This window comes from Pomacea canaliculata, linkage group LG8 (assembly GCF_003073045.1).
Source record: "Pomacea canaliculata isolate SZHN2017 linkage group LG8, ASM307304v1, whole genome shotgun sequence".
Classification (NCBI taxonomy): domain Eukaryota; kingdom Metazoa; phylum Mollusca; class Gastropoda; order Architaenioglossa; family Ampullariidae; genus Pomacea; species Pomacea canaliculata.
Genome location: NC_037597.1, coordinates 735383 through 759883, shown reverse-complemented (window position 1 = coordinate 759883; position 24501 = coordinate 735383). Strand labels below are relative to the sequence as shown.

Below are 24501 nucleotides of genomic sequence, written 5' to 3'. Positions count from 1 at the left end.
CCAGCTGACCACACGTCAGTAGCTGGACACCCTTCCATCACACACACGTTCTACCGACATGACACTGTGCAACACCATGTCACATTTAGCAACTGACACAATGATGTCTGCAGGGTGGCACTACGGCATGCCCTACTCACAAACGTGTGTGTGTGTGTGTGTGTGTCTATGTGTTGTGTGTGTATGTGTGTGTGCGTCTATGTGTGTATGTGTGTGTGCGTCTATGTGTGTGTGCGCGCTGGTGAGGACAGCAAAGACCGCTGTGTTGCGGGCCTCGCGATACCCACGTGTGACGAGAGTCTCGCTGGCTGACAGTAAAGTCCAGCACGACACTGACACTGCCACTGCTGCTTGCTGTCAACAAACAACTTGTAATTACGCCAGCCACTGACTGCACCTAATCCTCAAGCGCCATGTTGTGATGGCGGCCACCACGTGACCACATGACGTGTACACAGTGACTACCTACAGGCAGCTAGTCCGTGGCTGACAACACCAAGCTGTAATGCGTTACCCCGGGTGTAACAACTGGCGTGTCTGCTTGCGTCAGGCAGGGGAAGATAAGTAGATAAGGTGAGTGAGCACTCGTCACGCCGTCACGTGCTGCTATCTGCTGATGGCGTGCTTCATCTCCTGTTGCTACAGCAACGACTACACAGCGAGGCGGAGACAGCGTGTACACGCCATCTTGCTGTTGTCATCAGTCACCTTCAGTCTCCGCTGTCTTGGAGTCTCCGAGTCTCCATGTCAAGGTGCTGAATGTTTATCGTTGTTGTTTACAAGCCAGTTGTTTATCGCTGTTGTTTACAAGCCAGTTGTTTATCGCTGTTGTTTACAAGCCAGTTGTTTATCGCTGTTGTTTACAAGCCAGTTGTTTATCGCTTCAAGCAAGCTGCTAACTTGGACACCAAACCCTGTGTTCAGAATCTTCACATCAAGCAGACATCAGCATTAAGCCATGTTATCGAGAGACGCGACGAAGCCACGTGAGTCAAAGGACCAATGAGAAGCTCCAGTAGGGTCGCCCTACAACTTCCTTTGGGAAAGACAACTCAGCCGGCGAGGCCAAGGGACCTAACTCCTGTAACCCGGACGACCGCGCGCGAGAGAGAGCTTGGATTCATGGCGCCCTCATGTGATGTCATCCTGTGTCATGACATACCACCCTGTATAGTGTCATGTCACGCCGTCCTGTGCTTGTCATGTCATGTCATGCGGGCCTGTGTCCTGTCGTGTCACGTCACATTGCCTGGTTCATGTCGCGGCGTCCTGTATTGCCACGTGACGCTGTTGTGACGAGAGACGATAACGACAATTCTCCTGAAGTATAACTGATGAGCGATGATAACGACGATGACCAGACTCACTGCTGTTTAGTAATTTCACTCAGGCTAAGGCCACGTCATTACACATCCCACGTGACCCGTCGAGTCCAGCAAGCGACAGACATCAGCGATGGGGGAAGACAACTCGGGCGTTTGACGTGGCGCTGCTACACATCTACTCTGTCTCTGTCTCTCCTACAGGTCCTGTAGTATGCCGAGTGTGACATGACACTACAGGTCTTGTAGTACACTGTGTGTAAACAACTGTATTAGCACGTGGACATGATGCCCGTGATGTAACATGGCACTCTCCTGTCTCACACACACACACGGCATGCACACCACATACTATACACACATCTACACACACATCTACACACCACAGACTACACCACACATCTACACACACACGGCATGCACACAACACATCATCTACACACCACATACTACACACACACTACATATTGTAGTAGCGCTGTTGTACATGTAGTAGAGCTAGTGTACGAGCACCTTTGTACTATTATACCGCACTGTTGTACAGTTGTACAGTGTGCTAACACTACTGTACAGCACTACTCACTGTTGTACAGCACTATTGTACAGTGTGCTAACATCTGTATATATTGTACAGTGTGCTAACACTACTGTACAGCACCACTCACTGTTGTACAACACTACTGTACTACAGCACGGCACAACAAATACTCAGACAACACGTGACAGCGGTCCCAGACCTGGCACTGTCAGCTGACTGTCACACACTGATCCACGCAAGCATGCGCGCGCACTAACACACACGACCGAACTCACACACACAATCTCCAGTACCTGCAGTGAAGACGTAACGGACACGTTGTGACGTCAGGATACGTCACAAGGATGCCCAGGTGCCAGATATCCGAACGTCACCAAGGTGAGATACAGACAGCTGGTGTGATGCACGTCACAGTGTACGGACGCTGATTCACACACACACACACACGCACGTGCACTGACCACTGGACCACACCGAGTGACGGTCAGCACGTGACGTGAGTGGTCAGCAGCACACAGCAGCACACAGCAGCACAGTCACACGCTGACACCCGCTGACACGGAAGGTGTGTGCAGTGCGGCGCCAGGCTGAGTGCAGGAGGCTGCAGGTAGTGACGGCGCGGCACGTGCAGCGCGTGATTAGGCAACAAAGTGTCGACACCGCGCCGTCTGCACGTGCGCACCGCACTATGGCGCAATGACAGTCGGCCTGCCAGTCGCGCGTGTGTGTGTGACTGTGTGTGTATCTGTGTATGCGTGTGTGTGGTATGTGTGACTGTGTGTGTGCACCGCACTTTGGCGCAATGACAGTCGGCCTGCCAGTCGTGTGTCTGTGTGACTGTGTGACTGTGTGTATGTGTTTGTGTGCACGCACGCGCAGAGGCCTAGCGTAGCGCCGTGCGTCACCTGCTGTAGCCTCATTGTCTTTGTGCGCATACCGGAACTGCAATGAGGAAAAGGCAGCGCAGCGCACGTGCGGCGAATGTTTCCTCCCGCCTGTAGCCTTATGGTCTGCGGGCTGCTGGCGGCGCTGGTGAGGCAGGCACCCAGTCAGCGGCGGTGTTGTTACCTGCTACACACATACCTCCTCAGGTGACGGGGTGGATAGGAGGGCAGCCAGGTAAAAACCAGGTAAAAACCACGCTCGTCTGTCGGCGCGTCTTTCCTGACCTGACAAATGTGAGGTGATGAGGTGATGAGGTGGTGGCGGGGCTGGGGGCTACAGGTACAACCAACCTCACGGAGGAAAAGCAAAGTGTGCTACCTAGCTGAACCTGCTTACAGTGGAGAACGAAGCCAGCGAGGTCCCTGACCTCCAGAGCACTGCCGAGAGGAGAAGGTAGGCAAGAACACCAGTGTGACGTCACAAAGGTCTTTACATGGTCCGAGACGTGTGGTCAGGTGACGTCTTTCTCTCTCTTTCTCTCTCTCACACACACACGCACAGCATAAGGAGGGGGGACGACAGCAGCACACTCTACTGTGCGTCTTGCGCGCCGCTACAATCTTTCTACACAGAGTGAAGCTGGCCTCCCCTGACCCTTGACCGGCATCTTCCTCTTCTTACCCCCTCGTCCCCAACACGACCGCCTTGAAGTCACTGCTTCTGCTTTCCTGTGACCTCCCTGACCCACGCGTGCGTGCGCACCTTGCCGGGTATACTCGCCCACCCGGGTGCTCCAGGTGCTGGTCCCTGACAACAGGTGCACCTAGCGAGTGCCAGCAGTGGACGGCAGAGGAGGACAAGAAGTGAAGGGGGAAGGCGGGTGACATGCCTCCAACACCAGACACGATGGTTGTACAACACCAGACGCGATGGTTGTACAACAGACACGATGGTTGTACAACACCAGACACGACGGTTGTACAACACCAGACACGATGGTCGTACAACACCAGACGCGACGGTTGTACAACACCAGACACGACGGTTGTACAGCACCAGACGCGATGGTTGTACAACAGACACGATGGTTGTACAACACCAGACGACGGTTTACAGCACCAGACGCGATGGTTGTACAACAGACACGATGGTATGGTTGTACAACAACACGATGTCGTACGACACAAGACGACGGACGCGATGGTTGTACAACTTGTTTGTACAAGAGGTCAACACCTTGTACAGCACCAGACGCGAGTTCTACAGCAAGACGCGACGGTGTACGACGCGAGGTTGTACAGCACCAGACACGACGTTGTACAGCACCAGACACGATGGTCGTACAACACAGACAGATGTTGTACAACACCAGACACGACGGTTGTACAACACCAGACACGACGGTTGTACAAACACGACACGACGGTTGTACAGATTGTACATTGAGGTTGTACAACACAGACACGACGGTGGTTGTACAACACCAGACTCACACACCAGACGCGAGTTGTACGACGCGAGGTTGTACAACACCTTGTACACACCAGACGCGAGGTTGTACTTTACGACACGACGGTTCACGACACACTGAGTACGTGTCAGCAAGGGTTACTGCACTCCCCCCACGAGTGGATGTTGTTTACTACCCCAGGGCCAGGGTCTCGGTGTCTGGCAGCGCAGTTACCCGAGGGTGTGTGAGTGTAGGGAGCAGGCCATTCCTACAGGACTCTTGCAAGCGGTCATAGTCTGTGTATAGTTTATAGTGTATAGTATATAGTGTATCGTGAATGGTATATAGTGTATCCTATATAGTGTATTGTGTACAGTATATAGTATATAGTTTACAGTATGTAGTGAATAGTATATAGAATATTGTGTATAGTATATAGTGTATTGTGTATAGTTTAAGTATATTGTGTATAGTATATACAGTCAAATCTCTCTACTATGCCACTCTCGGTATTATGCCACTTTTGCTCGGTCCCGACTATAAATTCAATGTAAAAAAGAAAATTTACTATGCCACCCCTACTCTCGCTACTATGCCACTTTTTTGTGACTGTTAAAAGGCACAAGTTGTAAAATTCCGCGCAGTGCTCGATTATTATACTGTATGGTAGTGTGGGACATGGCAGTTAGGTGGATGGAACATAGCACGTACACAGGAGGGTGGAGGCTGGCAATGTGGTGGGGTGGTGGTTCGCTAGCCGGGTGACAGCCATGTGACAGAGGGAAGTGTGAGGGGGTCGACTAGCGACAGGATGCAGGTGCGCGGATGTGGTTGGGAGGGGTGGAGGATGAAGAGGTGGGGGGGAGAATGAGAGGAGACAGCTAGCGAAGCCGACGATTCTTGAGAGCTTTGGACTGACGGGTAACTTGAACAAATAAAGCCGTTTTTACGAACCCTCTCTACTATGCCACTCTCGCTACTATGCCATTTTTGCTCGGTCCCGGTACGTGGCATAGTAGTGAGATTTGACTGTAGTGTATAGTATATAGTGTATAGAGTATTGTGTATAGTGTATAGTGCATTGTGTGTAGTCTGCCCTGCTCGCCACTTTTTGCAACCCGTAGACCTCCGCCACCCGCCACACCCCGATGACCACGCGGTTTTGTTGTTTGTTTGTTTGTTTTTGAGCCCGTCCTACAAACACCACAGCTACCAACCCTGCCAGGGACGACAGCCCGTGTGGTGACAGGCAGGCAGCAGGGTGTGCGTCGTCCCGTGTAGTCGCAGCACAGAAGGCGACGCCGCTGGTGGTGGTGGTATGTGTGGTGGTGGTGGTGGTGTAATCATAACAGTGTACTTGCTCCATTCACTCCCATCACCCACCTCCGTGGCTAAGCACACCGGCAGCTATAAGCCTCGCCTAGTTCCGGTCACACGACACCAGCAACTACCTGCGCCCCCCGCCCCTCTCTCGACTGCTGCATCACGTGACATCAAGCCTCGCATTCCTTTTCTCATCAACAAGAAACTTCGCCCGTCCTCGGAGTGAGACCTTCAGACTCGACCCGCTTACCGGACACGTCCATGGGCTGCCCCCGGCCCTCTCCCCCCACACACACCTGTCGTCCAATAACAAGGTGTGGGGTAGGAGTTGGGGGGGGGGGTGAGTGAGAGGGGACAGCCACCAACTGCGTGCTGCTGTAGACAGAGGCTGTATGTCTGTTGCTGTAGACAGCTGTAGACAGGCTGTGTGTGCTGTAGACGCAGCTTGTGCTGCTTGTGGTGTAGACTGTAGACAAGTGGCTGAAGGTGCGCCAGGTGTGTTGCGCCAGATGATCAGGTGACCAGACAGCGCCACAGGTAGCCAGCGAGGCAGGTAAGTGCTGACTACAAGTCGCCGCCAACCTCGGACACCATCGTCAAAACGCCGTTTTGAATAAGCTCCCCCTCCCCTACTTCCCACCCGCCTCTACCACACCACTTCCGGTCTTCGACACTTCTCTGCACTCACACCTGTATGCACACACACATACACACACATGTTCACACACACATACACACACATGTGCACACAAACATGCACACATACACATACACACATACACATACATGCACGCACACACACATGAACGCACGCACACACATGCACACAGGCTTCATGCTGAAAATCATTTCTTGTGTAGCCGCCATCACGTGTCGCCCTCAGACCTCAGGCTGACATTTGTCATGACATGTCCTGCCAGCGACACTGGACACACCTCCTGTACATCGTAGCGGTCCGGTGGCGCAACGGTTAGCGCCTGTCACCAATACAGTGAAGGTTGGCTGCCCAGAGTTCACTTCTCGTCTCGGGCACGCTGTTCTTTCTCTGCACGTGGCATCTGTTTACAGGGCTGGCTGCCTTGCCGTGATGTATAGCCTTAGTTGCTGACACGGCGTAAAACACAAATCCTCCCCTCTCCTCCTGTACATCGCCATCTTCTGTGTCAGCACTGTCGTGTCATGTCACGTGGTGCACCTTAACGTGTCAGCACTGTCGTGTCACAATGCTGTGTCCACGTCATGACACGTTTTGTGTCAGTGGTGCCACAGCGCAGGGAAGAGGAAAACATTGCTACCTCCTCACAGGTGAGGCTGCTGACCTGTCAGGTGGAAGTTGCCGAGGGGAGGGTTGGCTAAACCACGCGGGTAGGGGAATGGAGTTGGGAATAGTGGTCGGGAGGGTAAAGACGTTGTAAAGACTTTCTCCTTGCTGATAATCGATAGGGTTAGTGTTAGGGTTAGTGGAGGGGGAGGTCATGGGTCATACAGCAAGGCCTGCTCCCACCCGCCCACCACCAGTCTCACGCGCACGTGCGTTGGCTATTTCTTGCCAGTGAAGTTTCAACACGTCGAGGTAACGCAATATTTGCAATATTTTTTAATAAAGCAGCACGAGCACTAAACGTGACCTCAGGTCAGGCCACACTAGGTCAAGGTCAGCTAACACGCAGCATCTCGCCAGGTCACGACCTTCACAAATGCCAAATAAAGATACCGACATCCTCTGTTATCAACAGTATCTTATTTCACAAATGTCAATTTTAATGTTTTGACGTGAACCTCATTTTCATCGCATGGGATTTACAAGACATACGTCACCTGCCTACCTGCCGGTTCGCTTTTCCTCTTTTCCACTGATAAAGGCGAGCTTTACACGTCTACTAAACCTCAAAGTCTCATCAGACGCCATCCACCCCAGTGACAACAGTGCAAACACCACCCACCCCAGTGACAGCAGTGCAAACACCATCCACACAACAACAACGTCAGCTGCACAGCATCACCGCACGTCACGCAGCAGCAGGGGATTCCCCAGCTGGCAGCTCTCCTGTGCCTGAGATTGAAGTAACCCCCTGAGCTGCTGATGAGGGAAGTCATTTGCAGTCCGCACACAGCAGCCTACAGCAGCTTACAGCAGGTGAGGCAGGTGAGGCTGTAAACTCCACTCAGCACCGCAGCACGCCGCTGGCAAACACAACGACGGCGCCTGAACACACCGACTGACACGCCTACAGCAAGCATGACGTGTGTGTGCGCGTGCTTGTTACACGGAATGTTTACACGAACGGACGCAAAACTACTCAACCAACCCTCCATCCACTTGGGATACAGAGGATGACTTTCTGTCCACACCCCCCGCTCTGCCCCTGCCGTTACACTTGATGGCGGCGAGGTGCTGGCTACAGGGTGGCTCAGGGTGGTGCAGGACAGTACAGAGTGGCTCAGGGTGGTGCAGGCGGTGCTGGTGCCGCTACCCTAGCCAGGCCACCATCGCACACTCGTGCATGCGCGCCAGTGAACAGGCACACGGTCGCTCTTGCGAAACAAAAGGTCAAGGGTTGACGAGCTCGGCAGCGTTGGCTGCGTAGTGTTGGGGATGGGGAGGTTGGGGGAGGAGGAGAGGTGAACGCTGGAGGAGGCGAGATGGAATTTGAGGAATGGGTGGGAAAGACGAAATTCTGTCATTCACAGGCGCGCAAACACACACACACACTGACGGCAGATCCAAGCCTCATAATTAGATCAGGATAATGACGAGGGTCAAGGACTCCAAATCAATCAGGTGTGCAGTCACAAAGGTCAGAAGGGTGGGGGGGGTGAAGGTTGGGAGACAGCGTGACAACCGAGGCCTCCATTGCCGGGCCACCCACCGCCCGTTACGAAATACCTTTATTACGTCCCTTGCGTAATTTTCTGCACTTTCTGAGTGACCCTGAGGTCACGCCCCTCCCACCACCACCACCCCTGCTACTGCCAGCTCCAGCATCAGCAAACAGCAACAGCTCCAGAGTTGGCAAGCGGCACGCACGGCACGTTCACACGGCGCGAACCTCATCACAGTGGAGCGGCGCTAGTCAGGCGCGTGCGGCGGAAACACAAGACCGTGGGTGAGGGTGAGGGTGAGGGTGAGGGAGGCTGGTCTGGCGGCAGCACTGACATTAATGTGATCTCACTATAAACTCACAAGTGTTTCAACAATGGCTGACACGGATAGCGCTCCTCCACTCTGTGTGTGGGTGTGTGTGTATTGTGTGTGTGTATTCTGTGTGTGTGTATTCTGTGTGTGTACTCTGTGTGTGTGTGTGTGAATCGTAACGCCAGTGGCCAAACTAAAGGACTGATGAAGCACAAGTCTAGAGTGGGTGGAGGGCCGAAGGCTGGGTACTAAGGGTACACACCCGCTTTTCGCAACATCTGACGCGATTTCCACAACTCGCCGGATGCGGCATGTCGCAATCTCACGCAACTGCTGTCTGCAAACCGCTTCAATCTCTCAGGTCAGCTGACTTTGGCACACTGGGCACTCCCTCACGCCCTAATCCTCTCCCTCTCCCCGTCACTCCCTCAACTCACACTCCTGACCCCTCACTGCCTGACTCTTTGCATCGGTGCATCTGGCAGTGAGCACGTGGCCTCCCCCACAGAAGGTGTAAGTGTTTACACCTGTAAGCAGCTGTGCTTCACACAAACTCATTCAGCAGACACAAAGGTTGGTGTTGTTATCAACGTGTCGTCATCTTACACCACGTGACCACACTCCTACCTCCAGCTACAAACTGTCTACGGTCTACACCAACATGAGTGAGGCACCTTCACCGACATCCCGAGGTCTGCGACGACGTGCACAACATGCTGCTCACCATTCCAACAGTTCTCCACAGGCAACGACAGTGTGACAATCAGTTGCACCTCAAACATCTGACATCTGTCAGTCTGTCGCTGATGTCGTGCACTGAGTTGTTAAACTACTTAGCTAACTAACAGTCTTTAAGATTACAAATGTTGGTGCGTCTGGCCCCTAGGGACCTGCACATCATTCCACCCTCAGGGTCTGCAGTCCAAGCCCGTCTCCCTGCTATAAATAACACCCTGGTGCAAGGCATTGTGGGACGTCACGCAGGTGACGAACGTGGTGCACACGTGCATGGCGGCGGGCAAGAGCCACCCGTGAATGTACCCACACACACACTTTACCTGATGCTGTGACGTACTGCCAGCCTGCAGGTAAACCCATGCACCCTCCTAATGAAAACGCCGCACCCCACCTGTCCTCGTCTGTAAGCCGCTGGCACCCTCCCCCTCACCCCCACAAGATGCCAGGTAACGAGCAGCGCCCTCTGTGTGCTTCTTACTGCCTGTTGCTGTTCCCTCTTCCGCCCTCTGCTACTGGCGGCACCTCAGTGCGACCTGCTGTCTACATCTTGTCTACAGACACTGCCAGCCCTCCGCTCCCTTCCTACAGCCCTACAGAAATCACAGTCTCAAGGCTGCTACAGCAGTCAGTCTACAGAAATCACAGTCTCAAGGCTGCTACAGCAGTCAGTCCTACAGAAATCAGTCTCAAGGCTGCTACAGCAGTCCTACTCGGCATATCGTTTCCGGGATGCGGCTGTGGGTCATGCTGCTGACCTCGTGGTCTCGCCAGGGCCACAAATCCGATTTGCAGATAGTTTGGCGTGGGCGGGCGACAAAGGTCGGGCCCATTGCAATTATAGAAACCGTCACTGGCCGTCATTATGACTGCACGTGCGCTGCCAGCCACTGGCGTCACGCAGACAGGTTGTGGGCGCCGCGCGCCATCCTGAAGCTATTCCCCCAACCCAAACCGGGCCCCCCCCCACGGCGCTGGCTCCCTGAGGCACTGATGTGTGTGACACAGACACACAGACACACAGACAGACGGCGGCTAATGGCAGGCAGCGGGCGCTACACAGTGTACACACACTACACTATTCGAGTAACGTGAGCACACAGTGACGTCAACACAGTGATGTGGACAGTGACGTCAGCAGCCATAACGCAGTAACAATTGTTTATCTAATAATTCATCGCTCCCGCCCCACCTCTGAAATAATGTGTCCGCCATGAGCCAGTCACAGCATCACGTTACTACGGTGTCCGCCATGAGCCAGTCACAGCATCACGTGTACTACGGTGTCCGCCATGAGCCAGTCACAGCATCACGTGTACTACGGTGACCGCCATGAGCCAGTCACAGCATCACGTGCACTTCGGTGCTGTTGTCCCAAGAGTGACGTGTGCACAGTGAGGTCACTCTGCCCTCCCACAAGATCAGTCATCAAGTGAGCGAGGAAGACATGACAGAGATATAAGGCTGTCAATACAGTGCACGTTACAGTCAAGGTTAACACAGGCGGAACAACAGTTCCACAGCTAACGACACACACAGCGGACCAACAGATTCCACAGTACACACACACTTCTTCAACAGTTCCACAGTACAACAACACACAGGCGGGACACAGTTCCACAGTACACAACACACTGCGTAAACAGTTCCACAGCTACAACCGTTCCCAGTAAACAGTTCCAAGTAACAACACACTGTCTAAAAGTTCCACAGTACAAACACACTGACCGTAAACAGGTACAAAGTTCACAGTAACAACAAACACACTGTCGTAAAAACAGTTTCACATCACACAACAACTGCGGTAAACAGTAACGTATCCAGTAACAATCACACGCGGACAAACAGTACACCAACACACTGCCGGTAAACAGTTCCACAACACACGTTAACACACACAATGCCGTAAACAGTTCCACAGTACACAACACACTGCCGTAACAGTTTTCCATCAGTACACAACACTGCGTAAACAGTTCCACAGTACACAACACACTGCCGTAAACAGTTCCACAGTACACAACACACAGCGGACAACAGTCCACAGTACCACACAATCACACTGTTTCTAAACAGTCCACAGTACACAACACACTGCCGTAAACAGTCCACAGTACACAACACACAGCGGACAACAGTTCCACAGTACACAACACCCCACTGTCGTAATACAGTTCCACAGTTACAGCAACACACTGCGCCCGTAAACAGTTCCACAGTACACAACACACAGCGGACAACAGTTCCACAGTACACAACACACTGTCGTAAAACCGAGATACAGTTCCACAGTCGAGCGAGCATCCGCACATACAACAGTTCCCACAGTACAGTTCCACACAACCAAAACAGTTTCACAGTAAACAGTTCAGAGTACAGCTCCACAAAACCACACTGTCACACAGCGGACAACAGTTCCACAGTACACAACACACTGTCGTAAACAGTTCCACAGTACACAACACACTGCCGTAAACAGTTCCACAGTACACAACACACAGCGGACAACAGTTCCACAGTACACAACACACTGTCGTAAACAGTTCCACAGTACACAGTTCCACAGTAAACAGTTCCACAGTACACAACACACTGCCGTAAACAGTTCCACAGTACACAAGACACTGCCGTAAACAGTTCCACAGTACACAACACACTGTCGTAAACAGTTCCACAGTACACAACACACTGTCGTAAACAGTTCCACAGTACACAACACACTGTCGTAAACAGTTCCACAGTACACAGTTCCACAGTAAACAGTTCCACAGTACACAACACACTGCGGACAACAGTTCCACAGTACACAACACACTGCGGACAACAGTTCCACAGTACACAACACACTGCCGTAAACAGTTCCACAGTACACAACACACTGCCGTAAACAGTTCCACAGTACACAACACACTGTCGTAAACAGTTCCACAGTACACAGTTCACAGTAAACAGTTCCACAGTACACAACACACTGCGGACAACAGTTCCACAGTACACAACACACTGCGGACAACAGTTCCACAGTACACAACACACTGCCGTAAACAGTTCCACAGTACACAACACACTGTCGTAAACAGTTCCACAGTACACAACACACAGCGGACAACAGTTCCACAGTACACAACACACTGCCGTAAACAGTTCCACAGTACACAACACACAGCGGACAACAGTTCCACAGTACACAACACACTGCCGTAAACAGTTCCACAGTACACAACACACTGCCGTAAACAGTTCCACAGTACACAACACACTGCCGTAAACAGTTCCACAGTACACAACACACTGTCGTAAACAGTTCCACAGTACACAACACACTGTCGTAAACAGTTCCACAGTACACAACACACTGTCGTAAACAGTTCCACAGTACACAACACACTGTCGTAAACAGTTCCACAGTACACAGTTCCACAGTAAACAGTTCCACAGTACCAACACAGTGTCCACAGTAACAGTTCCACAGTACACAACACACTGTCGTAAACGTTCCACAGTACAGTTCCACAGTAAACAGTTCCACAGTACACAACACACTGTCGTAAACAGTTCCACAGTACACAACACACTGAGGACAACAGTTCCACAGTACACAACACACTGCCGTAAACAGTTCCACAGTACACAACACACTGCCGTAAACAACACTACCTTCACATCATCACACACTCAAACAAGATCCATACTCATCCACTGTACTCACCAAAAAGTTGCCCGGCTTTCGCCTTGCACCTGCTCCATTAGGAAAGTGACGCATGCGCAGATGAAAATCTCTGGTTGTCTTGACGTATCCGCCTGAATGCTCTGTAGGTGAACAGAAGTGGAGGGAGGGGAAGAACAAAGAAAACAGTTAAAGTACACGTACCTCCAAACCTCTCAGGTATGTCGACATGTCACACACAGTGTCAAACAGTCTAGTGACGGGAGGGTGGGCGTGTCGGGAGGAGGGCGGAGGAGAACTGGTCAGTCAGCGTGTCTGCAGGCGTTAGCTTCCCCCGTGTATTTCTTCCCCAGCAGCCCCGGATGTCGTATTACACGCTGTCACACAGCCCCGGATGTTATTATTACACGCTGTCACACAGCCCCGAATGTCGTATTACACGCTGTCACACAGCCCCGAATGTCCCTATTACACGCTGTGTCAAGTCCTATCTATGACAGATCATCTCGTGTCTCGGTGTCTGACACGTCATGTCATGAACTGAACAGTTCGTGTCGTATGACATGTCAGGACCTGTTCTGTGTGTGCGACACTATTTTCAAGACATGTCTTCACGTGACGGCCTGGTACCGTGTCACAAAGGTCACTTTACAAGTTGCTGTCCTACCTACTGTGTGTCATTACACGTGACAAGGACACACACGGTGTGCTGTCAGTCACACAGTCAGTCAGTCAGTCAGTCAGCTGACAGTCAGCAGATTCGCTCACAGAACTCGCTGGCAGTCATATGACAGTCGTGTGACAGTGGCAAAACACTGACAAAGCGCGGCGACAAGGTGTTGCTCAAGACGCCGGCACGTGCACAATGACAATGTCACGAGTACGCCATCTCCTACGTGCCACGTGTTCACGTTGTTCGGACGTAGTCCAAGTGTCTGAGTGTCCGCTACACGGCGTGACACGTGGTGTCAACTTACCAGCGGCCTCCTTGCCACACAACATCTTGCCCCAAGGTTTCCTCTACTTGTCAACAGCTTGTCCCCGCCTTTGTCCTCGTGACGTTGGTCTTCCAGCCACTTGGTGCCGGCGGCGCACCAGCACCAGGCGTGTCACCACCAGCACCAACACCAGCACGTCAGCACCAGCACGTCAGCACCCACAGCACCACACTGTCCTCCACCTCCTGCTCCACACCTCGGCCCCTCTACCCTCAGTCTCAACCCACCAACCCTCTAGGGTTGCCGACTGTTTTCACAACTCGCTCATCCCAATGTGGAGTTGGTGAAGGAGACCACGTGGGTCACGTGTTGATAAGATGGCAGCTGCCACAGTCCGTCACACCGACTCAGAAATGTGTTTTGCTGAGTCCGCGCGTCCTCTCTCCCCGCCTGCAGCTTATCAAACTTCTCTCTTGAACTTTGGAGTTTGCCTCCCAGTCAACACCAGCCTGTCAGTGACAAACACCAGCCTGTCAGTGACAAACAAACACCAGCTTGTCAGTGACAAACAAACACCAGCCTGTCAGTGACAAACACCAGCGTGTCAGTGACAAACAAACACCAGCCTGTCAGTGACAACACCAGCCTGTCAGTGACAAACAAACACCAGCGTGTCAGTGACAAACACCAGCCTGTCAGTGACAAACAAATACCAGCCTGTCAGTGACACACAAACACCAGCCTGTCAGTGACAAACACCAGCCTGTCAGTGACACACAAACACCAGCCTGTCAGTGACAAACACTTATGTGGTTTTCGTTAGCTTATTGTGGATTTGTCAGGAATGACGACAACTCATCTGCGATGACAGGTTTGGATGACAGACACGGGAGGCTGACAGCGCGGACTCTCCAAGGCTGCGGACGGAAGTGGCTGTGCTGTGCAGACCCTGCAGGGATTTCTCAGATGTTCACTCTGTCCTCCACTCACCTGAAGACTACTTGTCCTCACACCGTCTCACGTTCCTGCTGGACTCGGGGGGCTACAGATGCACGTCACCCAACCTGTAGCCCTGCGGCGTCACACGCAGTGACCTCAGCCTAGCGGCCGGATGGAGGAGCAGTGAATGCAAGTGGTTTACTGTGTCTAAGACAGGGCATGCCAAAGCCTTCGTGCCGCTCGCACAACCACAAACCTCAGAACTACACCACCACCACCACCACCACCACCACCACCACCACCCGCTCTACTGCTAAACACCTCGGTGAATTAACTTTGGACAAAAGTTCCAACGTGCCAACCGTTCTTCTCGTGACCTACAAGACAACAAAGTGGGTCACACGTGTGACGACCTTTGCCTTTTGCCTTCCTTGACCTTCTTACAGAACAGAGCGGGGCCAGCAAGTCATACGGGTAGCAGAGACGGGGTGGAGAAGGAAGGACGAGGCAGGACACGAAATGGTCGGGCGAGAAGTAGGGAACACAAGGACAGACAAGCTGACAGCAAGCGACAGACTCACAGACAGCAGTCTGTCCATTGACTGTCATGTCTCACAGCCTTGAAAACATCTCTCTGGCCCGCCACCCGCCACCCCGCCACCCCAGCCACCCTCCTGTTTACAGCTCTCTGTCTCTCGCTCTAGCCTCCCACCAGTCTCGGGTGTCAGCTGCGGGAGGCAGCTTCACACAGTCCACAGATCGAGGTACGGGTATCCCCACCCCACCTTCAGCACCAGTCCTCGCGCTGGGCCCACTGCCAGTGACGTTCGCACAGCCTAGAGTGGTACAGCGGGCACAGCGGGGTGGGGGAGGAAGGTGAGAATGAAAAAGGGAATGGAGGGGTGCAGCCACTGTTTTCTTCGCCGTCCGCTAAGTGGGTACAAGGTTGCATGCCCCCTTGTCAGGCCTGACGTACCCCCGAGGTACCCTGTCCCCTGCTGTCAGCTGCTCCTCCTGCAAGTCTCGGCTCGGCAGTCTGCGGGTGGCACACACAGTGGGAGGGAGGACTCCGGGGTACGGGTACATGGCGCACATAAGGGAAGTCAGCAGTTAAATGCTTCTGGGTCACGCCATGAGGAAGGCGTAGCATGTCTTACTTCCATTACCCATTACCCTAGTGGTAGGTCACGTACCCTTCCTCTCTCCTGCTGAGAGCGCATGGCGAGTAGTTGACCCTATCAACCTCATATTAGCATCCGCCGCCCCCGCCGCCACAACGACTACACAACGTACATTAAGGTCTGCACCATCGGAACTCTGCTGTCCACTGTCTCCGTGACAAAGGGTTACATCAGGGTCACGTTTTGCAGTATAAGCACACAGTCACGTTTCTTACTGTACCCAGTCACGTTTCTTGCTGTACACAGTCACGTTTCCTACTGTACACAGTCACGTTTCGTAGTGTACACAGTCACGTTTCTTGCTGTACACAGTCACGTTTCCTACTGTACACAGTCACGTTTCGTAGTGTACGCAGTCACGTTTCTTACTGTACACAGTCACGTTTAGTAGTGTACACAGTCACGTTTCTTACTGTACACAGTCACGTTTAGTAGTGTACGCAGTCTCCTTTCTTACTGTACACAGTCACGTTTAGTATTGTACGTAGTCACGTTGAGTCACGTTTCTTACTGTCAGATATGCCAGTGACAAGAAGGCTGCAGTGCTGTGTGTAGTCGTCATCTCACCTGGCGCTAGGTATGCTGAAGGCGAATACAAATGTTACTCACCTGGCTGCGGTCCTATAGGCGAGCTGGCAGACAAGTTCAGCTGCTGCTGCAGGATCTTGACGTCGTCAGGGTGAATAAACTCCGCCAGCCAGCGCCCCACCATCCATACCTGTGGAGGGACAACAGCAGCAGCATCAGTTACAGACCCTCACCTGCGCCAGCGCCGCGCCCCCTCGAGCCGTCCACGCGCACCCTGTCCGCTGTGAGGAATCAAGGGAGGTACCCGGCACTGTACGCCGCTCTCTCTCTCTCACACCCGGATATATAATTATACATACACATCGGTGGGCGAGTGCTGAACGCTCGACAGCTACGCCGCCTTTTGCCCTCTCGGGCTCCGCTCGCACCCGGTCACAGGCGACACCTGCCGGTGGTAGCGAGGGCCGCCGTGTGCGCAATACGGGGTGGGGGGTGGGGTGGGACCGTCAGGTCACAGGAGTGACAAGGGCAGAACTACTGGGGGCTTCGCTCGCTACGTCACTGCGGGAAGTGCTGCACAACAACTACAACAACTACGACAACTACAACTGCCAGCAACCACCGGCTGTGGGGGCGTGACCGTAGAAAGTGACAAGTGGCTCCCTCTACAAAACTACACTTGAGCGTGGTTGTGTGGTGTGACTCCTCACTATCATCTACACCAGCGGTTGTCAGCCTGTGGGGCGCGACGTGCTTACAAGGGGGGCGCGAAGGTGGTGATTTTTACAGTGTCTTATACAGGTATCAGTGAAAGTAGCTTACGTTGCTGGCTAAGGGGGGCGGACGTACCTTTGTTCGTCAGGGGGCGTCACTAGTAAAAGGTTGAGAACCGCTGATCTACACTCTACAGGCTCTAGTTCTACACGGCCCTCAGTTGTCGTAGAGCTAGCTAGCCTCTACACTCTACAGACCTCAGTGGCCACCCGTATGTTGAGGCTTTAGTCATACCCTGTTGACGTGTCATTAACCTTTAGCCTCTACAAGCCTTGCTGATATCCTACTGACACCTCATTAGTAGTGTGTTGAGGCCTCACTCATACAATCCCGTGTAGGTCTTATTAACCTTTATCCCCTAGAAGCCTTGTGACGACACGTGACAACACGTGACAGCCTCATACACCACCTCACATGTAGAACATGGATGCCGAGTGGTGGAGTGAGATGCTCGGGGACAACTGACAGCTTGCCACAGTGCACCACTCTCCATCGTGTCTTTCTATCCAACCTTTCAATATGTCACCATTGTTCAATGTCACGTGACTTTTGATAGAAGAATTAAGATGGCGTCAGGTATGTACTGTCTCGCTGACAAGCCAGCCTGGGACATTATCGTGTCTTACTGTAGACTATACAGGGCACGGGGCACACAGTCTTACCGTAGACTGTACAGGGCACGGGGCACTCCCTAGACCAGGTGCAGTTCGGGTGTGCGTGGCGTGTGTTCAGTGACCTAAGTGTCACACTGTGACATGTCACGTTATGTTTGTTGTATGACTGTGTAGGCAGCAGAAGGTCAAGACAGTGTTGTGGTGTGTGTTGACAAACAACTGCAGCCAAAACAACATCAACACACAAACCTACGTGAGGGCGACAAGGTGGCCGGTAGACAGCGTTGTACAGACGTCCGGCCAGCAAACGGTGACTGACCTTACAGGGCGAGTCAGCACGCATGCGCACCTACACACCGGTCAACGTCGGCCACTGCACTGCCAGGTAAGACCCACAGGTAGGACTACACACACAACAGGCCGTGTGTACAGGACGTGTTTACAGGCCGTGTTTACAAGCCACGTTTACACGCCGTGTTTACAAGACATGTTTACATTATATGTTTACAAGCCGTGTTTACAGCCCGTGTTTACAATTAACACTACAGGGCAGTGTGTGTAGTCCAGCGATGTCTGGCCGACTGTTAGCTTGGGAGTGTGAGTGGTACACTGTAGACAAACCCCGACCTCAGTCACCTGCAGCCTGCAAGGTCAGGTGGCTTTGCTTGACACCTTTAGCTTCTGTCTACTATGGGATGTTTGTGTGACACCTGGACAAGGTGAACTCCACACAGAGGACGCCTCCACCGTCTCCTCAGCCGATGGTCTCCGGTGAGAAACACCTACAGTCCTACAGGCTGGTGTACCTGCTGTCTACTGCTGTCTACCTGCTGTCTACCTGCTGTCTACTGTCTACTGCTGTCTACTGCTGACTACCTGCTGTCTACTGCTACCTGCTGTCTACCGCTCACTACCTGCTGTCTACTGCTACCTGCTGTCTACTGCTGTCTACCTGCTGTCTACTGCTACCTGCTGTCTACTGCTACCTGCTGTCTACTGCTACCTGCTGTCTACTGCTGTCTACCGTCTACTGCTGACTACCTGCTGTCTACTGCTGTCTACCGTCTATTGCTGACAACCTGCTGTCTACTGCTGTCTACCTGCTGTCTACTGCTGTCTACTGCTACCTGCTGTCTACTGCTACCTGCTGTCTACTGCTGTCTACCGTCTACTGCTGACTACCTGCTGTCTACTGCTGTCTACCGTCTATTGCTGACAACCTGCTGACTACTGCTGTCTACCTGCTGTCTACTGCTGACTGCCAGCAACTGTCAGCTGTGTGGCCAGTTCACTGCGCTGACATCAATCAACACGATGGTTGCACTCACTGTGCTTCATACCCACCGGCAGTGAAACATGGTCCTGACCTCTGTTGTTTGTGTGTTTGTGTGTGTGTGTGTTTGTGTGTTTGTGTGTGTGTGCGTGTGTGCGCGCGCTTCCCTGGAGACTTAGTCTATGTCCCAACTGCACGTGCGGACCAACGTCTCCCATCAGAAAGTGCGAGGCGGCTATTCCCACCACCACCACCACCACCACACACCGACTAACCCTTAATTTCTCTGACGTCACTGGCGAGGATCCCCTCTCGCTACCATCGTCACCCCCCGTCACAACAGCAAGGCTGAGCTAACTATAGCGCCGTGTACTTGCCGGGCTACCACCACCGCCACTGCCGTCAACACCTGCCCGCCACTCTCCGGTCACGTGGTAGGGGAGATCTCTACGTCAGTAGTCGTCTCTCAGTCGTTCGATGCCAGGAAGGAATAAAAAGGTTGAAGGCGGCCCGGGTGAGGTCAGCCCCTATTTCTCGCCCCTCGCCTCCACGCGCTGACGCCACGCTTCTCGCCAGTTCCGTCCACTTCTGGCTGGCTGTGTGGCTGGCTGGCTGTGTGGGGGGACAAGCAGCATGAGGGGCTGCACGTGCCGGTACCCCCTCCCTCCTACGCACACTGTCAAACCGCAGGAATGTCAGAATCCCACACACACACACGTACACCACCACACAGAGGGTTAGTTCTGGTGAACCACTTGCTGTCCCTGGCTATACATGTACACCGGCTTGTGTCGCCAACAGATCGCATCTCCGACTGTCAACTACTGACACCTGACTGTCAACTAGCATGACACTTGATTGTCAACTAGCACGACACCTCACTGTCAACTACTATGACACTTGATTGTCAACTAGCACGACACCTCACTGTCAACTACTATGACACTTGATTGTCAACTAGCATGACAGATGAGCTGTCAGTGACCGTTAATATCATGACAACTGGAAATGACGTGGCCCCCTGGCTGTCTGCCATGCTGCTGACATGTCATCAATAACTGCCGGAACGCCGGTCTGTGTTGTGCTTGTCCACCCGGTGTCCTTCATCAGGGTGTACACAAGGCGGCGCTGGTGTCTGTGCAGCACAGTAATGACAGCCGCTGTCCGGACAGGTCTCTTGGTGACTGTGAGTGGCTCATCTGGCCTAGCTTGCCCTCTAACCTCATCTGACGATAACAGCAACGGTCACTGTCGTGGGTCTCAGAAGGTACAACGTCTTTCAGGTGGACTCCTGGCTTCACCGATCCACACTCTTGCGATTGGACAGTTGACCGATCACATGACTTCAGGTCCTAAAAGATGGCGCCAGGTGACCGTTACTCCATGCGCATGCCCAAGGAGCGAAACACTCGTTTTCCTGTAGCCTCGTGTTATTTATAGACTATCACGGCACGTGACATCTCCGGACACCTGTGTACTCAACGTCCAACTCCATCACAAGCATCACGTGGTGTGCGAGTCTCTACCCGTGCACTTACAGCACGCATGTGCGCACACACACACACCTACAGACACACACACGTACATACACACAAGTACACACAGACACACACATGTGCACACACACGCACACACACGTACATACACACGCACACACACGTACATACACACGTGTAACTTTAAAACAATACTCTAGGCACTTCTTTTCCCAAAATACTTCAGACTGAACATGTGTGAGTGATATGTGTGCGTGTGTGTCTGTATGTGTGCCTGTATCCAGGGTTGTCCATGGGACATATTCTTCTATCCCATCCCATCCCATGGCAATTTATGCCTGTCCCATCCCACGGGACGTTTCCATGGTAACAACATTCCTATGGACAACACTGCGCATTGCACACATGTTAACAAAGTCATGGCATAATGAAACTGGAATACAAAAGTATTTTTCCTGTACTTAAAAAGTCTGACAATGCAAATTTCAGCGTAAATTTATTTTACAATATCAAGTATCGACTACCATGGCAAATACAAATGTGTGCTGTCCCATCCCATCCCATGGGACGATTCCCATGGGATTCCCATTCCTATGGACAACACTGTGTATATCTGTGTCTGTCTGCGTGTGTATGTCTATGTGTATCTGTATGTGTGTGTGTACGTGTGTATGTGTATGTGTATCTGTATGTGTGTGTGTACGTGTGTATGTGTATCTGTATGTGTGTGTGTACGTGTGTATGTCTATGTGTATGTCTGTATGTGTGTGTATGTCTATGTGTATCTGTATGTGTGTATCTGTATGTGTGTATATACATGTCTGTATATGTGTGTATGCCTATGTGTATATCTGTGTCTGTCTGTGTATGTCTATGTGTATGTCTGTGTGTGTATGTGTGTGTGTATGTCTATGTGTATCTGTATGTGTGTATCTGTATGTGTGTATATACATGTCTGTATATGTGTGTATGCCTATGTGTATATCTGTGTCTGTCTGTGTATGTCTATGTGTATGTCTGTGTGTGTATGTGTGTGTGTATGTCTATGTGTATCTGTATGTGTGTGTATGTCTATGTGTATGTGTGTGTGTGCGACTAACGTCACACAAAGTCAAAGGTCAAGAACTGACCTGCGGCACGCCTAGATGCTCCTGCACGTTGCGCGAGACGTAGAGTACTCTCCCCTTGCGGCTGAGCAGCACCAGGAACCTGTTCAGCAGCTGCAGCAGCACCTCGCCGTCCTCAGCATTCCACCAGGGGGCAGCAGTGTCCTCCCGTGAGTCACCCACCCACACCTGGGCTGGCGAGCCTGTAGCACAGAGGACAGTCCATCATGGATACACACCGACACAGCAACAACAGCAACACCGGCCTACAGCAACGTCTTCAGCAACAACACCAGCGCCAGCCTACACCACAGCTGCTCGCGACGACAGTGCGGCTAAGCTACCACCTCCCCTCCCCAGCCTGACAAGAGGGGTGGGGGTGGGGGTGGGAGCTGAGGGGGCAGCAAGTGGATGATGTGATGCACTACAAGTTGCGGCCCTTTCGTGGTCACCCCCTTCCCTACCCCCACACTGTCATATCAATGGACGATAGCCCCCCACCCACCCCCGTGTGGTCGCTGGCTGTGATGATGTTATCGCTGTAGACGAGGAGCGGCACGCCTGACACAAGTGATCCCATCAGTGAGCTACACCAGGGATGGGCAACACAAGCACGAGGTGCAGGCCACGTGGCAGCACGCGCGGGCACTGAAGACAGCAACATCTACGTCTTCCTCAGCCGACGACGACAACTCTCAGACTCGCGCCTTGCGTCTATAGAGCGCTCCTACCACTGGGTCACGTCGCGCACGCGCGCACACACACACACAGATTAACTGATTAGCGAGGGGAGTGTCACAATTTCATCATCGGTGTCCTCACGGCGACAGCAGTAGTGGTGATGGTGGTGGTGGTGATGATAAAGATGCTGCCAACATTGAAACGTACTGACGTCATGACGATGTGGTGTAGTACAGATGATTGCTACACAAGCAGACATGCCACAAGCACAGTGTAGACTGTAGAGGACGTACCGGAAGTCGCTGTAGAAGTGGTGACGATGTCGGCCTGTGCAGGCTCAGTGTCACGTGACTGCCGGCCGGCGAGGTCGTCTGGTTCACTGGTCGCGTCTGGTGCTGCGAGGCGCTGCTGACGTGCGGGTCTGACGCTGCGGCTACAGGGGGACTTGGCGGTCACTGCAGGCCCCGGATGTACAGCCGCGTCTGAGACAACAATGGGGGGCGAGGGTGAGGGTGTTGTCACATCCGTGCGCGACGCAGACAACAATGCAACGTGACATCAGACAGGGACATGGTGACGTCAGAGACACACAGTTGCGACATACATGTATAGATGAAGAAATAACTATAATAATACATAATAGGCAGACATGCATTGTAGTATCTATACTGTGTACGGCGCCATAACACCAGGAAGTACACGTCATCAGTAAGATGTCCGTGTTGAACGAGAAGGGTCATGAACAGGTCTGCCGAGTCCTCTGTTGACATGTCTGTTGTTTGTAAAGCTAATGTGTCGGCAGCTGCTACAAGCCTCGCAGACTCCTTTGGGAGGAAGTGTCCTCGAGAGTTCAGAGGTCACATCACAGACGTGGGGACTGCAAGCGATGGCCTTGCACACCACACACAACCTGTGAGCAGGGCGTGACGACACAGTCTTGTGAACAATGCATCATCGCTGTCTTCAACCGCCACACCATGACACGTGACACCGGCGGAACGAGTACGTGACAAGCTGCGCGCAATGGCCGGCGCTTGACGTAGTCGCTACGTCATATGGCTGCTCCCCCAAGCCCACGGCACCAGCTACCGCCCTCTGGTGTGCCGGCTCACAAAGGGAGTGCACCCTGTCACACGCCGTGGGAGGGGAGTTGGCGGCCTTGAGGGGTTAGGGGCACCTCGGGTCAGCGGCCGCCGCACACAAGGCTGTAGTGTCGTCTGCCAGACACAGCCTCCCACCTCCCACTGCCAGCCCCTCCCCAACACCACTCAAAGAAGCTATTCTAAGATCGCCGAGTCGAGTGCCAGGTGAGGTCACCAGGTCAGGTCGACTTCGCTACGCATGGTGTGAACCGTCCACCCGCCACGTGAGACTGATGACGTCACTCATTCTCAAGACCTCACATGCATGCAGAGCCCAGGCAGATGTCTTGTTGTGTTTGTTTTTGTTTTGTTTAGTTGGTGGGGGGGGGGGGCCTCTTAGCTTGTCGTCGTCCGACATCAGATGTCCAATGAAACACGAAAACGCCGACACCGCCTGGCCACAAGTCTTTGACTCATCACGCGGCGACATGCGAGCGGACACGCAACACACGTTCCACAAGGCGCGTGGAGGACGTCAACGCAGCGCGTGCACCACTCTGGCTACACTGAGCCACTCCCATCGCCCCCCCCCCCACAAGTACACAGCGTGCTGCTGTGCACGTTCACGCGCCGGCCTCCCCCCCCCAAACACTCGTCCTACCCACCCGCATACCCCGCACACCCCGCACCCACCTGGCTTTCTGACAAGGAGGCGGAAGTGCTCATCACTCACTTTCTCTCTTCCGACGTCTGCTAGAGGTACGTGCACTGGCCAAGGACCTGTTGACGTTCACCAAGGACCTTTGACCCTGACTGACTGTCATGTGATAACT

At 53.0% G+C, this 24501-nt stretch overlaps 1 protein-coding gene across 3 annotated transcripts in view; it reads right to left on the bottom strand.

Moving 5' to 3' along the window:
* The window catches only part of LOC112571076, a 72213-nt gene that overhangs the window by 9849 nt on the left and 37863 nt on the right, over window positions 1-24501 (bottom strand). For 2 of the 3 annotated variants that reach the window (XM_025249886.1, XM_025249887.1), the window contains 3 exons: window positions 21930-22108; window positions 16724-16832; window positions 13099-13199 (listed from right to left, as the gene is read on the bottom strand). In XM_025249886.1, the coding sequence (XP_025105671.1) occupies window positions 13099-13199; window positions 16724-16832; window positions 21930-22108 (389 nt within the window). Of the gene's footprint in view, window positions 1-13098; window positions 13200-16723; window positions 16833-21929; window positions 22109-22879; window positions 23069-24501 lie in introns of all 3 variants that reach the window. The other variant, XM_025249885.1, reaches the window with a different exon arrangement.